This window comes from Aquarana catesbeiana, linkage group LG04 (genome assembly GCF_042186555.1).
Source record: "Aquarana catesbeiana isolate 2022-GZ linkage group LG04, ASM4218655v1, whole genome shotgun sequence".
NCBI classification, from domain to species: Eukaryota; Metazoa; Chordata; class Amphibia; order Anura; family Ranidae; genus Aquarana; species Aquarana catesbeiana.
Genome location: NC_133327.1, coordinates 35,490,234 through 35,512,165, shown reverse-complemented (window position 1 = coordinate 35,512,165; position 21,932 = coordinate 35,490,234). Strand labels below are relative to the sequence as shown.

The following is a 21,932-nucleotide window of genomic DNA, read 5'->3' as shown; positions in this document are numbered from 1 at the left end:
TGACAGTTTGGTTGAGAGTCAATGTAAGCACTAGTAACCGTAAAGCTGGTCACAGACAGATCGAAATTCGCTGGTTCAGCAGGAACCAGCTGAATATCGATTCACTAGGGTTCTTAGCATGACATAAAAGGTCCCTTTTTGTGCTTGGTTGGGGCTTTATACATTACAATCTATCTATAGCCACTTAAAGACCAGCCTCGTTTTAAAATTGTTGTGTTCACATGTTTAAAAGTTTTTTTTGCTAAAATTTAATTAGAACCCCCAAACATTATATATTGTTTTTTTTTTTTTTATAACACCCTAGAGAATAAAATGGTGGTCATTGTAATACTTTTTTTTCACACCATATTTGCACAGCGGTCTTACAAGCGCACTTTTTTGAATAAAAAAATACAGTAAGCTTAGCCCAATTTTTTTTTATATTGTGAAAGATAATGTTACGCCGAGTTAATTGATACCCAACATGTCACACTTCAAAATTGCTCCCACTCGTGGAATGGCGTCAAACTTTTACCCTCACAAATCTCCATAGGCGACGTTTAAAAAAAATTCTACAGGTTACATTACAGAGGAGGTCTAGGGCTAGAATTATTGCTCTCGCTCTGACGATCGCAGCGATATCTCACATGTGTGGTTTGACCAACGGTTTCATCTGCACGCGAGCTCGTCGGGACGGGGCGTTTTAAAAAAACATTTTTTTTCCTTTTTTTATTTTACTTATTTTTACACAGTTTTTTTAATAAAAAAAAAAATAGGATTTTTTAAAACAGCTTACCTGTAAAATCCTTTTCTTTCGAAGGACATCACGGGACACAGAGCCACAGTAATTACTGATGGGTTATATAGGTATCACTGGTGATTGGACACTGGCACACCCTATCAGGAAGTTCAACCCCCTATATAATCCCTCCCCCTTGCAGGGATACCTCAGTTTTGTAGCCAAGCAATATAGTGTATTAGAAGAGGGGTGGGACCTCTGTGTCCCGTGATGTCCTTCGAAAGAAAAGGATTTTACAGGTAAGCTGTTTTAAAAAATCCTATTTTCTTTCTCGAACATCACGGGACACAGAGCCACAGTAATTACTGATGGGATGTCCCAGAGCAATGCTACCTGAGGGGGGGAACCACGACCAAGTAGGGTGCAATCAGACCTGAGGACCCTGTACTGCTGCCTGCAGCACACTACGCCCAAAGGCGATATCCTCATGCCTTCTCACATCCACCTGATAGAATCTGGTGAATGTATGAACTGAAGACCAGGTTGCGGCCTTGCAGATTTGAGCCATAGAGGCCCGGTGATGCACTGCCCAAGAAGCACCAATAGCCCTTGTGGAATGTGCCCTGATCTGAAACGGAGGAATCTTCTGTTTCAAACCGTAAGCTTGAATGATCAACTGTCGAATCCATTTAGAAATGGTAGCTTTTGACGCTGCCTGTCCTCTATTGGGACCCTCTGGCAGCACAAACAAAACATCCGTCTTGCGGATCTGAGTAGTTGCCCCTAGATAGGCCTTAACTGCTCTTACTACATCCAACGAATGTAGAGATCTCTCTTCCGGAGAACAGGGATCTGGAAAAAAGGAAGGTAGAACAATGTCTTGGTTTAAATGAAAATCAGAAACCACCTTCGGTAAAAAACTAGGATGAGGGCGTAGTACCACTCTATCCTTGTGTATAATCAAATAAGGCTCCTTACAGGAAAGGGCTGCTAATTCTGATACTCTTCTAGCAGAAGAGATGGCCACCAGAAAAATTAATTTCCTTGTCAACAAGACCAAAGGAATCTGACTTATTGGTTCAAAAGGCCGTTTCTGTAACACAGCCAGGACCAAATTCAAGTCCCAGGGGTTTAGGGGCGCTTTAACCGGAGGATTAAGACGCATCACCCCCTGCATAAAGTTTCGGACCAAAGAATGCGAAGCAAGTGGCCGCTGAAATAATACTGATAAAGCAGAGACCTGGCCCTTGATGGTACTCAAGGCCAGCTTCATCTCTAATCCCATCTGTAGAAAATCAAGGATTCTACCTATGACATATTTCCTGGGATGCCAACCTCTGGATTCACACCAGGTTATATAAGCTTTCCAGACTCTATGATAAATCATCCTGGAAGCTGGCTTCCTTGCATTAATCAAGGTAGATATGACAGGACCTGAGAGCCCACGACTCTTCAGAACGTGGGTCTCAATAGCCAAACCGTCAAATTTATCGTTTGTAAGGCAGGATGGAACACTGGACCTTGAGATAACAGGTCTGGGTGTACCGGTAGGGTCCACGGGGAACCCACCGTCATCCTTACTATTTCTGCATACCAAGTCCTTCTGGGCCAAGCGGGGGCCACCAGAAGTACCGACTTCCTTTCCTGCCTGATCCTGCGAAGGAGTCGTGGTAGTAGCAGAATAGGCGGGAATGCGTAAATCAGTGAGAACCGATGCCACGGAATCACCAACGCATCCGTCCCGCATGCAAGAGGATCTTTTGTCCTTGCCACAAATCTGTCTATCTTTTTGTTGAATCGGGATGCAAAGAGATCTACATCTGGAACCCCCCATCTTTGGCATATGGCCCAAAAGACGTCGGGATGCAGAGACCATTCCCCTGGAAGTAACTGCTGGCGACTTAGATAGTCCGCCTGCCAATTCTCTATTCCCGGGATGAAAACTGCCGATATGCATGGCACATGCATCTCTGCCCAGACTAAGATCTGGTTCACCTCTTTTTGAGCAGCTCGGCTCCGGGTGCCTCCCTGATGATTGACATAAGCCACTGCTGTGGCATTGTCGGACTGGATCCTGACCGGACAACCCTGTAGCCTGATAGTCCAGGCTTTTAGAGCTAGATGTATCGCCCGGATCTCCAGAATGTTGATGGGTAAGGTCCTCTCTGTCTTGGACCATACCCCTTGGACCGCAGCCTGTTCCAGAACTGCTCCCCAACCTGACAGACTGGCATCTGTTGTTACCACCGTCCAGGTAACCGGTAGAAAGGATTTCCCCTTCTGCAGGTTTTCGGGTATGAGCCACCAATTGAGGCTCTGACGCACCGCATGCGACAGGTGCATCGGAAAGTCTAATGCCTGAACCTTCTTGTTCCAGGTCGACAGAATACTGTGTTGCAGCATTCTTGAGTGAAACTGAGCATAGGGAACTGCTTCGAATGAAGACACCATCTTCCCTAGTAGCCTCATACAAAGGCGGACTGAGGGACCCTTCTTGGTCCTTACTGTCAGAATCAGCTCTCTCAAAGCAGTGATCTTTGCCTGGGGTAGAAATATTTTCTCCTGGCTTGTATGTATAATCAGACCTAAATATTCCAGTCTTCTTACTGGTTTTAGGAAAGACTTTTCTAAGTTGAGGATCCAACCCAGGTGTTCTAGATACCTGACCGTGGTCCTCAAGTTTCCATTCAAAGAGGCTACCGACCGGTCTATCAAGAGCAGGTCGTCTAGGTATGCTATGACAGCTATACCCTGAGCCCTTAATCTGGCCAGAGGAGCCAAGATCTTTGTGAACACTCGAGGTGCAGTGGCTATCCCAAAGGGCAGAGCCATAAACTGGAAATGGCGCCCTCCTACCTCGAAGCGCAGAAACTTCTGATGAGCAGGAAAAATGGGCACATGCAGATATGCATCTCTGATGTCTATTGATGCCAGAAATTCTCCTCCCTGCAGGGTGGGAACTACTGTTCGAATTGATTCCATGCGGAAGGATTGAATCCTTAGGAATCGGTTCAGATCCCTTAAGTCCAAAATGGGCCTGACATCCCCATTTGGCTTTTGGACCGTGAAAAGGTTGGAATAGAAGCCCAATCCCTGGTCCTTTGCGGGAACTATCATAATGACCTCCTGCGACAAAAGTCGCTCTAACGCTAGAAGGAGCGACTGCTTCTTCTCTGGGTCTCTGGGAACATTTGATCTGAGGAACCGAGGAGAAGGGAATTCCTGAAACTCCAGCTTGTACCCTAAGGTTACCGTGGAGACTACCCATCTGTCCTGGAAGTCCTCCTGCCAGAGCTCTGAGAATTGTCGCAGTCTTCCCCCCACTCGAGTGAGCGGGGGCGCCCCCTCATGCAGAGGTCTTAGTGTTTTGCCTAGTAGGCTTCTTTCCCCAGGACTTCTTTTGTCCCTGGGGTTGACTCTTGTCTCTGGACCCCGATGGAGGCGGCCGTCGAGACTGCCTGGAGGCTGAAGCCCCCGGCGCTGGGGAAAGAGTCCGTTTGAAAGAGGGACGCTTACTCTTCTTCTTGACAGGTAAGAGAGTGCTTTTCCCACAAGAGATTCTCTTGATATAGTTATCCAAGTCCTCTCCAAACAACCTTGCACCACGAAATGGAAACCCAGCCAGTAGCTTCTTACATGGTGCTTCGGCTGACCAATTTTTCAACCATAGGATTCTACGTATATGCACCAACCCCAGTGAAAGACGGGAGGTTTGCACGATAGAATCTCTAATGGCGTCAACCACAAAGCATAAGGCCGCTGGAAGGTTAGCAAACCCCTGGGCCTGCTGTTCAGGTAATACTTTGATGACCTGCTTAACATGGTCTCTTAAGTATTGACAGACTCCAATCGCTGCTATTGCAGGTTGGGCCACTGATCCTGCTAAGGAGAAAACATCCTTCAATAGGGATTCCATCCTTTTATCTACAGGATCCCTGAGCATCTGAGCATTGTCTACAGGACAAGTCAGGCTATTATTTATTGAGGAAATGGCGGCATCAATAGCCGGAATTCCCCACATTTTAATAAACTTTTCTTCCATCGGATAAAGTGTTGAAAACTTTCTCGGCGGAAAAAAACGTGATCCCACTCAGAATAAATAAGCTTTTCAAGTAAAGTATGAACAGGAAAAGCATGTGCTGCTTGGAAAGGTTTCAGTGACCCCAAAGCAGAAGAGGATTCTTTAGCAGTTTCAGGTATGGGCAACTTAAATGTGGAGCGGACCAATCCAGTGAGGATCTGCACTAAGACTTTCTCCTCTTGGGAAGTCGCAGAGGGTCCCTCTCCACCTGAATCCTCCGAAGAGGAATCATCCATCCCATCCCGATCCTCTGAAAGGGATTCATCTCCTTTATCCCAGAGCTCCTCTGTCTGAGGGTCTTGGGGAACAGAGGAAAGCCTAGTGCGTTTTCTTCCACTGAGTGAAGACGTAATCACGGCCATTAATCTTTCCTCTAGACCACTAATGGTTGAGGAAAAAACCTCTTGTGTAATATATACAGGGGCTGAAGTGCCAGAAGCAGGTGTAGCCCCTGACCCCAATGGCTCTCCCTGGCTAGCCGTCCCTGGCCCATCTTTAGGGGGGAAGGATGCTGCCGACAGGGGGCCCTCAGAACCTGAACGAGATCCCCTAGTGTCTCTGGTTCCTGGGGTGCTTGAACCTCTTCTACCCATAGTGCAAAGCAACAAGGTGTGAGGTATACAAATGAACACTTTCCGCTGAGCGATGTAGTCTGGCTAAAAGCCTTGCTACCCAATGCTCAGTCTGGTGTTACTTCAGTAAATGCTGCCTAGGAGAATGCCTGTGTCCCACCTTACATGCGACCGTCAGCTCTGTGTCTCTCAGAAGGCTGAGTGCACCTGTACAGAGTGCCTCTAATAGCCTGCAGCTGGCCTGAGTGGGAGTCTAAACACTCTGTGCTGACATCCCGCCCCCTCCTCTACCGCCCCCCCCCCCTCGAGTTTTGAAAAAAACGAGCGCTTCCCACACTGCCGACTCTCCTGTCATGCTCTGGAGAAAAGGCTGGGGATGGGGGGGGGAAGGAGGGAGACTGGTAACAAGATTTGCCTGAACGGCTATCTTCAGAGATGGTGGCCATTAGGCCACAGAGCCCGGGTGGTATAACCACTTTCTAGACCCCTGTGGCCCCTCTCTAGCCTGGGGGGGAACATTCAAACATGAGAAATCCCCCCATCCACCTTACCTGCTTGCAGCCTGCTTGATACGCTGGGACATACACAGCGATTACAACACCTGAGACAGACATTCAGCATGTGTAGGTTTGTGCTCTTAGCAGCCCCCGGTGGTCACAATAGGCATAGCATGCATTTACCTTAAAGGAGAAAAGCCACTAGAACTCAAAAATTCTGTGGAATCTCCTCTTACCTTATCCAGCCGCAGGGTGCTGTTTACACAGACCCAATCTTCACCTCTCACGGTGGGCTCCGTTTGAAAAAAACCGTCAGAGACTGGGGCCCCCATCAGTAGGGGGATCCAACAGTTCTGGGACCGTAAAGCACCTCGCCAGAAATTAGGAAGTTTAAAGCCATTTTCTGATCTGCGGGGTCCAGCTCTCTAAAAAGAGAAGCATTACGGGTAAAACCTCGTTTCTTCGGACACGAGGCCCGGGTACCATTCAATTCGGCCATGAAAAGACACTTTGAATGGATCCGGTTCGCCTGGCTTGCCCCAGTATAGGATCTTAGGATATTCCCTTTGGAGCTCAGCACAGGACATCTTTACACGTCCATCACCTAAGACACTGGCGTAAAAACTGAGGTATCCCTGCAAGGGGGAGGGATTATATAGGGGGTTGAACTTCCTGATAGGGTGTGCCAGTGTCCAATCACCAGTGATACCTATATAACCCATCAGTAATTACTGTGGCTCTGTGTCCCGTGATGTTCGAGAAAGAAATTAGGTCACTTTTATGCCTATTACAAGGAATGTAAACATCCCTTGTAATAGAAAAAAGCATGACAGGTCCTCTTAAATATGAGATCTGGGGTCAAAAAGTCCTCAGATCTCATATTTGGACTTAAATGCAATAAAAAAAAAAAAAAATTGTCATTTGAAAAATTGACATTGAAAAAATGTGGCTTTAAGAGGTATGGGTGGAAGCGACGTTTTGACATCTCTTCCGCCCTGCAGTGTCATGGAGACGGGTGGGGGCCATCTTCCCCCCACTCATCTTCATGTCAGCCCAAGGGACAGACGCGATTGCCTCCGCCGCTGCCGATGGCTCCGGTAAGCGGCGGAGGGCACCGGATCGTGGCGGGAGGGGGGCCCCCCTTTCCCGCCACCGATAAAAGTGGTCTTGCGGCGAATCCGCCGCAGAGACCACTTTTATCTTGTAGCCGACCGCCGGCTGAACACGGGGATACCGGGGTTATGGCAGCTAGCTGCTGCCATAACAACGATATCCGTACCCAAAAAAGGGACGTATATGTACATGCGGCGGTCGGCAAGTGGATAGGCAGGCTGGTTGTACTGAAGGTCGATCTAGTGATTAACTTCAGCACAGCCAGCCTGTCAGGATTTTTCACCCAACTACTGTTGGTGGCTACGCCCACCAGCATTGACCATTGTAATCTGATGGTGGGGAAACCTCCCACTGTCACAATACAATAGCACAGCAGGAGTGATTTCCACATTAACACTGACTGTGTTAATGTGGGAATTGAGTGATTTCTTTTCCTTCAACCCCATGGTTAAAGGAAAGAAAATTGCCTAATCTATGGTCAGCCTTACAATTATCATATAAGGGATGCATTGAATTTAAGGCCTGGTTCACACCTATGTATTTTTTAGTACATTCTCAGTTTTTCAGAAACACACTGGAGTCTATTTAGCATGGTTTCCTATGTGTCATGTTCACATCTGTGCATTTTATGGAAAGGGCCAGGGACTTTTTTCTGGTTTTTGGTTCCATAGACTTAAATGGATCAAAAACGTGCATAAAAAAAAAGGCAAAATGTACCTGGCATATGCAAACTGCATAGGTATGAACCAGGCCTGTTTTAGGAAATAGTTAAATGGGTGGGTTTAGTTCCGCTTTAATGGCCAGTACAGGTTTGACATACAGAGCCTTGAAAAAGTATTCATACACCTTGAAATTTTCCACTTTTTGTCACATTACAACCAAATTTATTTTATTGGGATTTGATGCAATAGACCAACACAAAGTGGAATATAATTGTGAAGTGGAAGGAAAATGATAAATGGTTTTCAAAATATTTTACAAATAAATATGTGAAAAGTGTGGCGTGCATTTGTATTCAGCCCCCTTTACTCCGATAGCCCCAACTAAAATTTAGTGGAACCAATTGTCTTCAGAAGTCACCTAATTGGTAAATAGAGTCCACCTGTATGTAATTTAATCTCAGTAGAAATACAGCTGTTCTGTGAAACCCTCAGAGGTTTGTTAGAGAACCTAACAAACAGCATCATGAAGACCAAGGAACACACCAGACAGGTCAGGGATAAGGTTGGGGAGAAGATTAAAGCAGGGTTAGGATATAAAAATAATATCCCTAGCTTTGAACATCTCACAGAGCACTGTTCAATCCATCATCCGAAAATGGGAAGAGTATGACACAACTGCAAACCTACCAAGACATGGCCGTGCACCTAAACTGACAGGCCGGGCAAGGAGAACATTAATCAGAGAAGCAGCCAAGAGGTCCATGGTAACTCTGGAGGAGCTGCAGAGATCCACAGCTCAGGTGGGAGAATCTGTCCACAGGACAACTATTAGTCGTGCTCTCCACAAATCTGACCTTTATGGAAGAGTGGCAAGAAGAAAGCCATTGTTGAAAGAAAGCCGTAAGAAGTCCCGTTTGTGAGAAGCCATGTGGAGGACACAGCAAACATGTGGAAGAAGGTGCTCTGGTCAGATGAGACCAAAATTGAACTTTTTGGCCTAAAAGCAAAAAACACTGTGTGGTGAAAAACGAACACTGCATATCACCCTGAACACACCACCCCCACCGTGAAGCATAGTGGTGGCAACATCATGTTGTGGGGATGCTTTTCTTCAGTAGGGACAGGGAAGCTGCTCAGAGTTGATGGGAAGATGGATGGAGCCAAATGCAGGGCAATCTTAGAAGAAAACCTGTTAGAGTCTGGAAAAGACTTGAAACTGGGGCGGAGGTTCACCTTTCAGCAGGACAACGACCCTAAACATACATCCAGAGCTACAATAGAATGGTTTAGATCAAAGCATATTCATGTGTTAGAATGGCCCAGTCAAAGTCCAAACCTAAATCTAATTGATAATCTTTGGCAAGACTTGAAAATTGCTGTTCACAGACGTTCTCCAACCAATCTGACAGAGCTTGAGCTATTTTGCAAAGAAGAATGAGCAAAAATGTCACTCTCTAGATGTGTAAAGCTGGTAGAGACATCCCTAAAAAAACGTACAGCTGTAATTGCAGTGAAAGGAGGTTCTACAAAGTGTTGACTTAGGGGTCGCCATACAAATGTGCATCACACTTTTCACATATTTATTTGCAAAAAATGTGGAAACCCATTTACCGTTTTCCTTCCACTTCACAATTATGTGCCACTTTGTGTTGGTCAATCACATAAAATCCCAATAAAATACAATTACATTTTTAGCTGTAACATGACAAAATGTGGAAAATTTCAAGGGGTGTGAATACTTTTTCAAGGCACTGTAAACACCAAGTGCTGTACATACATGGTGGGCAGACAGAGCGGGGTACTCACTCATCTCCATGAAGAGCTGCCTCTTCTCTGCCATGGTCCTCCTCCTCTTTCCGCTCTCTTCAATCATCCTGCAGAGAGATAAGAAGTAGTGATTGGATGTGTCATGATCTCAGCTGGGGAAGATCAGGGAATGACAAGAAGGGATAGCATCTCGACTCCTAAGGTTCTCCTCCTATTACAAATGCTGCTGTTTGCATTGTTTATCTACAGCTTGACCGGCTAAGGGACCGGTTTCCTGGGGCACTCTTGTATTTACAGATGATGATCAGAACAAGAGAGAGATATGGCTGGGGAAATAATGCCTTGCAATCCTGCCATGACGGTCCTTCTTCAGGCTCCTCCTGTTATTAGGTGACAACACTCTGTCTCCATCTTCTAATTAAATTGCGGTGTTGTCACCACATCACACAGGCTTCTGATGGAGACTACAAGTGGCCGTTTTATTACACATCATGCAGGCAACTCGCTCTGAGAAATGTCATACAGACATTGCTGCAGTAAATGTAGAAAGTGGCTGCAAAGAGGCTGCAGGAAATTGGTAGCAGTGGAATGCAACTAAGGAAAAAAAGCATGAAAAAAAACTAACAGTCATTTAAGCAGAACACATGTGGTGGAGAAGAAAGAGTTTTAACGCCTAAACGGCGCGCATATATACGTCACTGAGTGGCCGATGTTTCTGTGCTGAGAGTGTTCCCCCAGAACAGACGCCAAGCAGGTCAAAGGTCAAAGACAGCTCCCGGTCCCACTAATAATCCGTAACCCAGGGGTGGGGGGTAAGGCAGCTAGCAATCATGTGACCACTAGACATGTGCACTGACAAAAAATGTGTTCGTTTCATTCGTTTTTTTGCTTATTTTGGAAATTCGGATTTTGAAATTTCCGAATTTTCAAATTTTGGAATTTTCACATTTTCGAATTTTTGAATTCAGAAATTCGAGAATCCGAAAAAAAGAAAGAAAAATCAGTAAAATTTGAAATAATAACTACCGTATTTATCGGCGTATAACACTCACTTTTTTCCCCCGTTAAAATCAGGGGAAAATCGTGGGTGCATGTTATACGCCGATCCCCCGCCGATTGTGAGCCTTTTGGCGGCTTTCGGCCACTCTCGGACGCTTTCGGCCACTCTCGCAGTCCCGCGTGCGCCGCCAAGAGCGGCCGAGACACGCCGAGAATGGCCGAAAGCCGGCGAGAGCCGCCGAGAGCAGCCGAGACAAGCCGAGAATGGCCGAAAGCCGGCGAGAGCCGCCGAGAATGGCCGAGAGACGCCGAGAGCGGCGGCGCCATTTTTAAACGGCAGCTCTGCAAATGACACAGGGCAAGGCTGCAGATTGACACTCACAAGGCTGCATTGATGGACAAGACTACAGATGGACACTGACAAGGCTACACTGACAACGCTGCAATGATGGACAAGGCTACAGATATACACTGACAAGGCTGCAATGATGGACAAGGCTACAGATGGACACTGATAAGGCTGCATTGGTGGGCATTTAAATGTAAGTTTTTTTTCCTTAAACTTCTCTCCTAAAAGTTTTTTCCTTAAAATTCCCTCCTAAACTTGGGGTGCGTGCTATACGCCGGCGCGTGTTATACGCCGATAAATACGGTAACTAATAACAACTTATGCCCCGTACACGCGGTCGGATTTTCTGACGGAAAATGTTCAATGGCAGCTTGTTGTCGGAAATTCGGACCGTGTGTAGGGTCCATCGGACATTTTCCATAGGTATTTCTGTCACACAAAATTTGAGATCTGAATCTCAAATTTTCCGACAACAAAATCCGTTGTTGTAATTTCCGATCATGTGTACACAATTCCGATGCACAAAGTTCCGCGCATGCTCAGAATCAAGCAGAAGAGCCACACTGACTATTGAACTCCTTTTTTCTCGACTCGTCGTACGTGTTGTACGTTCTTGGCGATCGGAATTTCCGACAAGATTTGTGTGACCGTGTGTATGCAAGACAAGATTTTGTTGTCGAAATGTGCGATCGTGTGCACAGGGTAGAACTATTAAATTATAGGTATTGGAATTTCCTTTCAATTTGGCTGTTTGTGAAGGTAACGAGTACAAATTTATCTGAAGTTTCATTATCCGAAGAAATGAATGCTGCATCTAAACAAATGGAACAGCTTAATAATAAATAATAATAAAAAGGTTTTAGGGCTCACTCCGCCGATCCCCACTGAGCAGGAAGATGACAGGTGCATCGCTGCACACTGTGCAGCGATGCACCTGTCAGAGCGCCGCTCTCCCCTATGGGGGGATCGGATGATGACGGACCGTAGTGTCCGTCGTCACCCGATCCGATTCAAAAACGGATGGAAAAGTAGGTTTTTCCTCCGTTACACTTTTCGGATCGGAGCGGGTCGGATGTCAGCGGACATGTCACCACTGACATCCGACGCTCCATAGAGATTCATGTATGTCCGTTTTTCATCCGAAAACGGAAGGATGAAAAACGGACATACAGATCGTTAGTGTGAAAGAGGCCTGATTATTATTATTGTTATTTATTATTATTAGATCGTTATGTTCCATTTGTTTAGATACGGCATTCATTATTTCAGATAATTTGTTCAAATACATTCACTAACAGCCAAATTTGAAAGGAAATTCCAATACCTATAACTTAATATTTTTAGTTAGTTATTTCAGATTTTCGGGTTTTCGAATTTACATTCTTATTTTTGGATTTTCAAATTTCCAAATTTTGGAATTTCCTAATGTTGAATTTCCGAAATTCGGAATATCCGAAATTTCGGAGATTCGGAAATTGAAAAATTTGGAAATTGAAAAATTCGGAAATTTGGAAAAGAACAATTTTGTCAAAATTTGTTCAAAAACTAATTCGGAACTAAACAAATTGCACATGTCTAGTGACCACTGTGACAGACAACCACAATGGTCACATGATCGCCTATTCTTCCCACCTCTGAGGCGTTTAGAACCTTTGAAAGGGATGCTGGGGTGGACAACAATGGGTTAATTGAAATCAACTAATACTTAGCAGCATATTTATTAACATTGCACATAGCAATACGCCCAGTGAAAAAAGCATTGTAAATATACATCTGGCCACTAGATGGAGCTGAGTATTACAAGATATTCCTATGGTACTTATCGCTATCTAGTGGCCAAATGCGGTATTTTTCCTCCTTTTTAAAATCAATGAAAAACATTTGCCCAGCACAAGAAATAGCTTAACAATAGTTTTCTGTCCCACTGGCACAGAAGGAATGTACAATGGGCTAATTGCTATGCAAATAGTTTTTCGAAATTTTAGCAAATTAAAGTGGTTGTAAACCCTTACATATATCCAGTGAAGTGACTGGCGTCAGGTGATATACAGAGATGAAACAAATCCTCCTACATATATAAGTTGTACGTGTTTATCTGCAGTCTTCTCTTCTGTACAGCCATTCAAAGTGCAGAATGTATAAAGCTTGTCTGAGTGTTCACAAAAAAAGGGGGGCGGAGAGTTGAAATTAAACACTGCAAAGTTCAGCGAGGAGAGCTCTGAGAGCTGATTGGAGGGAAGAAACATGGCCCCCCCCCGCCACACAGCACACCGGAACAGAGCTGAGGCTGTCAATCAGCTGGAGGTCCTACCACTGTCACCATTTTTCTCTGGGTGTCAGGAAAACTTGTTAGAACTGATTCATGCCGATAGCAGAGGAACAAGACAGCAAGCAGAATTTACAGTAAGGCCAGCCATACACGGTTCCAATCTCGGCCGGTTCCGCAGGACGTTAATGGGCAGGTTGAATGCACCAAGTTGATCGATCGATCAACTTGGGTACAACCAGCCTGCTGAATTCTCTTACAATAATCACTAGTGGATGGTATAGCCGCTAGCAATAATCACTGTCTTCTCCAGATGTAGACGGCTTTCCCTGTTGGGAGCAGACAATGGCCCGGCAGGAGGGATTCCCCATACATGGTTCAAATCTCATTCGACCCATGTATGGGCAGTCTGATTGTACAGTGCACCTGGAAAGTATTCACAGAGCATCACTTTTTCCACATTTTGTTACGTTACAGCCTTATTCCAAAATAGATTACATTCATTATTTTCTTCAAAATTCTACAAACAATACCCCATAATGACAATGTGAAAGAAGTTTGTTTAAAATGTTTGCAAATTTAATAAAAATAAAAAAAATTTAAAAATCCCATGTACATAAGTATTCACAGCCTTTGCTCGGTACTTTGTTGAAGCATCTTTGGCACTAATTACAGCCTCAAATCTTTTTGAGTATGATGCTACAAGCTTAGCACACCTATTTTTGGGCAGTTTCTCCCATTCTTCTTCGCAGGACCTCTCAAGCTCCATCAAGTTGGATGTGGAGCATCTGTGCACAGCCATTTTCAGATCTCTCCTGAGATATTCAATCGGGTTCAAGTCTGGGCCACTCAATGACATTCACAGAGTTGCCCCATAGCCACTCCTTTGTTATCTTGGTTGTCTGCTTAGGGCCGTTGAGGAAAATAATGAATTTAATCAATTTCGGAATAAGGCTGTAACATAAAAAATGTGGAAAAAGTGAAGCTCTGTGAATACTTTCCAGAAGCACTGCACCAAGTTGATCGATGGATCAACCTGAGCACAACCAGCATGCCGGGTTTTACCTTAGATTATTGCTAGCAGCTGCTATAGCCGCTAGCAATATTCTCGGTCTTCTCATGGTGGGGACGTCTTCCTCCACGGCCAGGAGAAGACAATGGCCTGGCAGGAGGTATTCCCACATCAACACTGCCTGCCTTGATGGGGGAATCAAGCAAAATTTCTTTCCTGCAACTCGTGGTTGCAGGAAAGAAATTTGCTCCATGTATGGTCGGCCTTAGGCCCCTTTCACGCTGCCGTGACTTGAAAGTTGCGCAATTTTGCAGTGATTTTGACACGATTTCAGGGAATGCTTGTGTAAACTTGAGGTCTATGGACCTCAACTCGCATCAAAGTACAGGGACTACTTTGAAGTCTCACAGATATGAATGGTTATCATTGAGAATCATGGGGTACGACTTGTCATGCGACTCTGATGTCCAAAGTCACAGGAAAAGTCGTACAAGAGTGAAAGGGGCCTTAGGGCTCTTTTACACACTGATGTCCATTTTCACGGACTCCGCTTGCTCAGCAAGGATCGATCCCCGTTGATCTCTGCTATGGGGGATTCGATGAAAACGGATCCACCTGTCCGTTTTCATCCAATCCGATCTGCCAGACGGATGGAAAATAGGTTTTCCATCCGCCTGAATTTAGCGGACATGTCACCGCTGACATCCGTCGCTCCATAGAACTGCATGGAGCGTCTGTTCAGGTCCGCCTAAAAAACCTGAATGGTCCGCATGTGTGAAAGAGGCCTAATGGCCCGTACACATGATCCGAATATAGTACGACAGATCGTACGACTTTTTTAGCTTAATAGTCGCAAGTAGAAATTGAATAGGTTACTAAAGTCACGAAAATTTCTCATACGACAGAAAAAAAAAAAAAATATCGGAAGTGATGTCATGTGTTGTAATGTATTTGTATTATATTTTTGAATGACAACTGTACTGACTAAACTAAAATCGTACAATCTGGTATCATACGAATAAAATTTCCGTGCTTGTCCAATCGAATAATAATTGCATGAATTGTAGCGATCGGCTCTCGAAAGCTCTGTACTAACGATCCGATTGTGGTACGATGGCATTTAAAGCGGTATTTTTCGTCCGATTTTCGGATCATGTGTACGGGCCATAAAGTTGCGCAGAATTTGGAGTGCAACTTTGATGCAACTTTAACACAACTTTGAATGGGTGCGACTTAGATACAACTTTGGCTTTGACAAGTGATAAATGGACAACTGTTGCACACAATATACCATTCAGGTATGACTTTAATGCAACTTCTGAGGGTTTACATTGAAGTCTATGGCCCTCAAGTTGCGCGAAAGTCAGACCAAAGTAGTGCATGAACTACTTTGAAGTCGCTACAGCTTTAAGTTGCACATGAATGGTTATCATTGGAAAACATGGGGAATGACTTGTCATGCAACTTTGATGTCCAACTGTGAATGGAGCTTTAGTGCTCTGGATTGAGACAAGTACACACAATAGAGCATGGGTGCTCAACCTGTGGCCCTCCAACTGTTGCGGAACTACAATTACCACCATGCCTCTTCCTTTGGGAGTCATGCTTGCAACTGTCAGTGGCTTGCAATGCCTCATGGGACTTGTAGTTCTGCAACAGCTGGGAGGGCCACAGCTTGAGCACCCATGCTATGGGAAATGTTATGCTCATATTTCATGTCTGATGTTTACAACCATTTTTGGTTGGGGCCACAACATTTGGCCACTAGATGGTGTTGAGTATTATAAAAAATTCCCATGGTACTTATCGCTATCTAGTGGCCAAATGCGGCATTTTCCTTTTTAAAGTCCATAAAAACATTCGGCCAACACATGAAATAGCAAAATAGCAATCTTTCTCGGCCGCATTGGCACACAAGGAACGTACACAAACTTTCATCAAGAAAATTTGCTATGCAAATAGTTTTTCTAAATACTTCCCAAAGTGTTTTAGCAAATGAAATCTCGTTCAGTTAGGGTTTTCATCTTCTTTATGATACCGGAGATTAGATGGGTGTTTGTTTTCTTCTCAGTAAAAGGATAATAGGATCAGTGATATGGGAGGTAAAGCACTTTCTCTGTAGGACATAAATCTCTCCTATATGTACTTTCATACTAAGAGTTGTGCGGCTCCCCTCTCCACAATCATGGCTACAATGAGACCACAACAAGCCGTTTATTATCCATACATTGTCAGCAGAGAGCAAACCCTCCATTACTGACATTACCACAAGGGAAAGCTGTTATTAAGCCGACTCAGTGCCAGTGTCTGGAGCTGGAAACTCCCAGAATCCTCCACTGAGAACAGAATGTTCATCCACACGCCAAAAAGTGTCACAGCCCTCCACCCCGCTGGAAGGTAAGAGAATAAGAGATGGAAAAAGAACAGAGAGTCTTTCTCCTACAGGGTACATATGACGGGTATGTGAGCTCTTAAAGGAGAACTCCGACCTACCCTTCAGTCTTGCACGGCTGTACAGTCCTGTACTAAAATTGCCGTACTGCACACTATCAGATTCTCACAGTGTGCATTAGAAGTTGCAGCAATTGAGATAGAGCTTGCTTCATTTCCGGCCTGCAGGACGTCTAGCATCAACCTGCTCTTTCCCCCCCAGCCCCACTATCCCTGGCCCGCCCCCCATTATTGCTTTTCTTTTTTTTCAATCATGAAGTCTTAGCATCACATGTGGGTGCTACCTAGGGTGGTTTACACTCCTCCAGACTGACATCCACCCATCAAGGCATTTTAATATTTGCATAACGCCTCGCAAGAGTCGGTGTTCTATCGAGAAATGCCATCTGTCAAAAAAATGCCTCCGATGGGTCTGTGCATGCGCAGTACGCAACGTCACTCCAGCGCATATGTTGATCAACTGGCGTGACGTCACAAATGCGCAAATTGTCGTCGGCATTATCCGATGAGCTGCTAAGCGCCGAGAGAGAATGTAATTGTCAGATTCTGTCTCGCTGTTGCAGGGCAGGTTTTGTGTGAATTTTACCCTGCCCTTACACACAGCCAAAACCCGCCCTTCAATACAACCGGAACCCGCCCTTCAATACAACCAGAACCCGCCCTTCAATACAACCAGAACCCGCCCTTCAATACAACCAGAACCCGCCCTTCAATACAACCAGAACCCGCCCTTCAATACAACCAGAACCCGCCCTTCTATACAACCAGAACCCGCCCTTCAATACAACCAGAACCCGCCCAGAACCCGCCCTTCAATACAGCCCATACCCGCCCTTCAATACAACCAGAACCCACTCTTCAATACAGCCAGGACCCGCCCTTCAATACAGCCAGAACCCGCCCTTCAATACAACCAGAACCTACCCTTCAATACAACCAGAACCCGCCCAGAACTCGCTCTTTAATACAGCCGGAACCCGCCCTTCAATACAACCAAAACCCGCTCTTCAATACGCCCAGAACCCGCCCTTCAATGCAACCAGAACCCGCTCTTTAATACAGCCGGAACCCGCCCTTCAATACAGCCGGAACCCGCCCTTCAATACAGCCGGAACCCGCCCTTCAATACAGCCAGAAGCCGCCCTTCAATACAGCCAGAAGCCGCCCTTCAATACAGCCGGAAGCCGCCCTTCAATACAGCCGGAACCCGCCCTTCAATACAGCCGGAACCCGCCCTTCAATACAGCCGGAAGCCGCCCTTCAATACAGCCGGAAGCCGCCCTTCAATACAGCCGGAAGCCGCCCTTCAATACAGCCGGAACCCGCCCTTCAATACAGCCAAAACCCGCCCTTCAATACAGCCAAAACCCGCCCTTTAATACAACCGGAACCCGCCCTTCAATACAGCCGGAACCCGCCCTTCAATACAACCGGAACCCGCCCTTCAATACAACCAGAACCCGCCCTTCAATACAACCAGAACCCGCCCTTCAATACAACCAGAACCCGCCCTTCAATACAACCAGAACCCGCCCTTCAATACAACCAGAACCCGCCCTTCAATACAACCAGAACCCGCCCTTCAATACAACCAGAACCCACTCTTCAATACAGCCAGGACCCGCCCTTCAATACAGCTAGAACCCGCCCTTCAATACAGCCAGAACCCGCCCTTCAATACAACCAGAACCTACCCTTCAATACAACCAGAACCCGCCCAGAACTCGCTCTTTAATACAGCCGGAACCCGCCCTTCAATACAACCAAAACCCGCTCTTCAATGCAACCAGAACCCGCCCTTCAATGCAACCAGAACCCGCCCTTCAATGCAACCAGAACCCGCCCTTCAATGCAACCAGAACCCGCCCTTCAATGCAACCAGAACCCGCCCTTCAATGCAACCAGAACCCGCCCTTCAATGCAACCAGAACCCGCCCTACAATGCAACCAGAACCCGCTCTTTAATACAGCCGGAACCCGCCCTTCAATACAGCCGGAACCCGCCCTTCAATACAGCCGGAACCCGCCCTTCAATACAGCCGGAACCCGCCCTTCAATACAGCCGGAACCCGCCCTTCAATACAGCCGGAACCCGCCCTTCAATACAGCCGGAACCCGCCCTTCAATACAACCAAAACCCACTCTTCAATACAGCCAAAACCCATCCTTCAATACAGCCGGAACCCGCCCTTCAATACAGCCGGAAGCCGCCCTTCAATACAGCCGGAACCTGCCCTTCAATACAGCCGGAACCCGCCCTTCAATACAGCCGGAAGCCGCCCTTCAATACAGCCGGAACCCGCCCTTCAATACAGCCAAAACCCGCCCTTCAATACAGCCAAAACCCGCCCTTTAATACAACCGGAACCCGCCCTTCAATACAACCGGAACCCGCCCTTCAATACAACCAGAACCCGCCCTTCAATACAACCAGAACCCGCCCTTCAATACAACCGGAACCCGCCCTTCAATACAACCGGAACCCGCCCTTCAATACAACCGGAACCCGCCCTTCAATACAACCGGAACCCGCCCTTCAATATAACCAGAACCCGACCCTTCAATACAACCAGAACCCACCCAGAACCCGCCCTTTAATACAGCTGGAACCCGCCCTTCAATAGAACCAAAACCCGCTCTTCAATACAGCCAAAACCCGCCCTTCAATACAGCCAGAACCTGCCCCGCAACAGTGAGGCAGAATCTGTCAATTTCATTCTCTCTTGGAGCTTAGCAAAACGTCAGATACTGCCTTCAACGATCTGCCCCATGTTGACGTCTACATCAGAGCTGAGGGCACTTGAGAAAGGGTGCAGTGAGGTTTCCAGGAAGCTATGTACAGCACCCTGCCAGCCCCTCCAACCTGCTATGATCTGCCTGCATTACATAAAGAAGCACAGAGACCCAGTGATGACATCACTACATCTAAATTAAGGTATATAATGAAAACAGAAAGGTTTTATTTAAAAATTGTATTAGCGTGTTGATAAGAGGGGAGAAAAAGGGGAACCAGGGAAGGCAAAGTGTAAGCAGATTAAAGTCCAGCTAAGACCTGGTTCACACCTATGCATTTTTTAGTGCATTTTCAGTCTTGCAGAAACACCCTACAGTCCATTTAACACGGTTTCTTAAGAATCATGTTCACAATCTGTGTGTTTTCCACCAGTGTGTTTTTTTAGGGTCAGGGAATTTTTTTCCTGCAGCAGGTTGTGTTTTGTGTCCATAAACTTCAATGGAAACGCACCAAAAACACATTGCTTGCGGTTTTTTATGCGTTTCTGCTGGTTTCTCCTGCGAGACAACATACACCTCCCAAATATGCAAAATGCATCAAAAACACGTGTGAAAAAAAAAACAAAAAAAACAAAAAAACAAAAAAAAATGCACAAGAAAAATGCATCAACCACAACCTGCATAAGTGTGAACCAGGCCTTTAAAGTGGTTGTAAAAGGTCAGGTTTTTTATCTTAATGTATTCTATGCATTAAGATAAAAAAAAAAAAAACCTTCAGTGTGCAGCAGCCCCCCTCAGCCCCCTAATTACTTATCTGAGCCCCATCTCTATCCAGCGATATTGCACGAGTGCCTCAGCTGTCCGGGACTCTCCCTCCTCATTGGCTGAGATACACACCGGGCGCCGCTGGCTCCCACTGCTGTCAATCAAAGTCAGTGAGCCAATGAGAAGAGAGAGGGGGGCAAGGCCGTGGCTCTATGTCTGAATGGACACAAAGAGCAGAGGCTCGGCTCAGGTGCCCCCATAGCAAGCTGCTTGCTCTGGAGGCATAATGGAGGAGCCAGGAGCACAGGCGGGGGACCTGAGAAGAGGAGGATCGGGGCTGCTGTGTGCAAAATCACTACGCAGAGCAGGTAAGTATGACATGTTTGTCATTTTTAAACAAAAAAAAAAAACAAGACTTTAAGATTACTTTAAAGCGGAGTTCCACGCACATATGATTTTTTTTTCTTTACATCGACCTCTTACTATTGCAGAATGTATATTTACCATTGGTTACTCTTGTCATTAGCGTGGCATTTATTAATATTTATTTTAAAAAGTTACCTTTGATTCAGCCTTCTTGGGCATTCCCATCTTACTTGTGGGCAGGCGAAGCCCACAAGCATAATCTTCCAGGATACGGCGCTGCTGTATTCCCAGCATGCACCGCTCGTTCTCACGCATGCTCAGTAAAAGCATGTAACGGCGCAGGAAACTTCACAGGTTGCCATCCCAACAAGTGGCGTCAGAAGTGCCCACCCCGTTGTGATGGCCATGAAGATAAGCTGAATATATATACAAGAACACGGAGCACAGTAAATCAGCACATTGCTAAATCCGCCTTTGTCCGCGTCACTTCCGGTTTTGAAATACCGCGATTCTAGCCTTCGGCGCTGCCCACTGAATCCTGGGAAATGATGACACACATCTCCCAGGAGCACTAGTGAGCACAGGCGCCGAGGGAAATGACGTCAGGCGCCGAGGAGATGAAGGGGCAGATTACAAGGGACCACATAGCAACAGGCATGAAATAGTAAGTAAAAACAATTTTTTTTTTTTCCAAATGTCGTTGGTTATTTTATTTGCTGCACAATAATGTAAAGTTCATTTTATGAACTCCGCTTTAAGGAGACCATGTGAAAAATAGGGATGAAGGACATAAGCTTTTTTTCTTTTCTTTTTTATTTAAATTAGAAATTCTTTTTTTTTTTTTTAATTTTGAAAAAAAAGTAGGATAAGAATAAGATAAGAATTAAAAGGCACTCCCCGCTGAAGTGCAGCATGTTTCTGTGCAAGACCTGAATGCACCCGTTCCCAACCCACACTAGTGTAAACCTAGGCTTAAAAGGTTAAATTCACTTTTCATAACATGTTATGAATAAAATGGTGTAACATATAACATGTTACGAATAAAACGGTCCCCTTCGTCCCACTCTAGTTGTCACTTTAAAAAAAACTTTGCTCATTCACTGTCCTCTGTGCATGGAAAACAACAAGTCCAGACAGTCTTTGCGCCTGTCGGCTTGTAGTTTTCAGTGAACTACCATGATACATTGAATTTCTGATATAAAAGATTTCCAAAGTGTGCCACATCCCATGAGAAAATGGAATAGAACCCCTAGGGGGTGGGATTTTTAAGGCACTACCAACAAGTAATACAGATTAAAAAAAAAAAGTAAATTTATTTTTAATTGTATAGAAAAATACATAGAATATTAGACAAACTCATGAAACATCATTTGAAACATCAAATTGTGCACATTGATGATACTGAGATCCTATACCCAACGCGTTTCGGAGATGAGTCTACTCTCCATCAGAAGTCAACAGGAGATGTATAGTCTATAAAATACAAATAGTTATCAATTTAATATATTTCACCCAAAATACATTGCCCGTAAAAGGGGGCCTAAGGTGCTAGTGACTTACATCTTGTTCAATTGCACATAC

General features: G+C 45.4%; 1 protein-coding gene across 8 annotated transcripts in view; it reads right to left on the bottom strand.

Moving 5' to 3' along the window:
* Window positions 1–21,932, bottom strand: part of DTNB (dystrobrevin beta) — a 235,251-nt gene that overhangs the window by 172,074 nt on the left and 41,245 nt on the right. For 7 of the 8 annotated variants that reach the window (XM_073625026.1, XM_073625024.1, XM_073625027.1 and 4 more), the window contains exon 2: window positions 9,450–9,517. The exons of the other annotated variant lie outside the window; for it this stretch is intronic. In XM_073625026.1, coding sequence (XP_073481127.1) covers window positions 9,450–9,516 — 67 coding nt within the window. In that variant the 5' untranslated portion in view covers window position 9,517. The remainder of the gene's footprint in view (window positions 1–9,449; window positions 9,518–21,932) is intronic. 8 annotated transcript variants of the gene reach the window in all.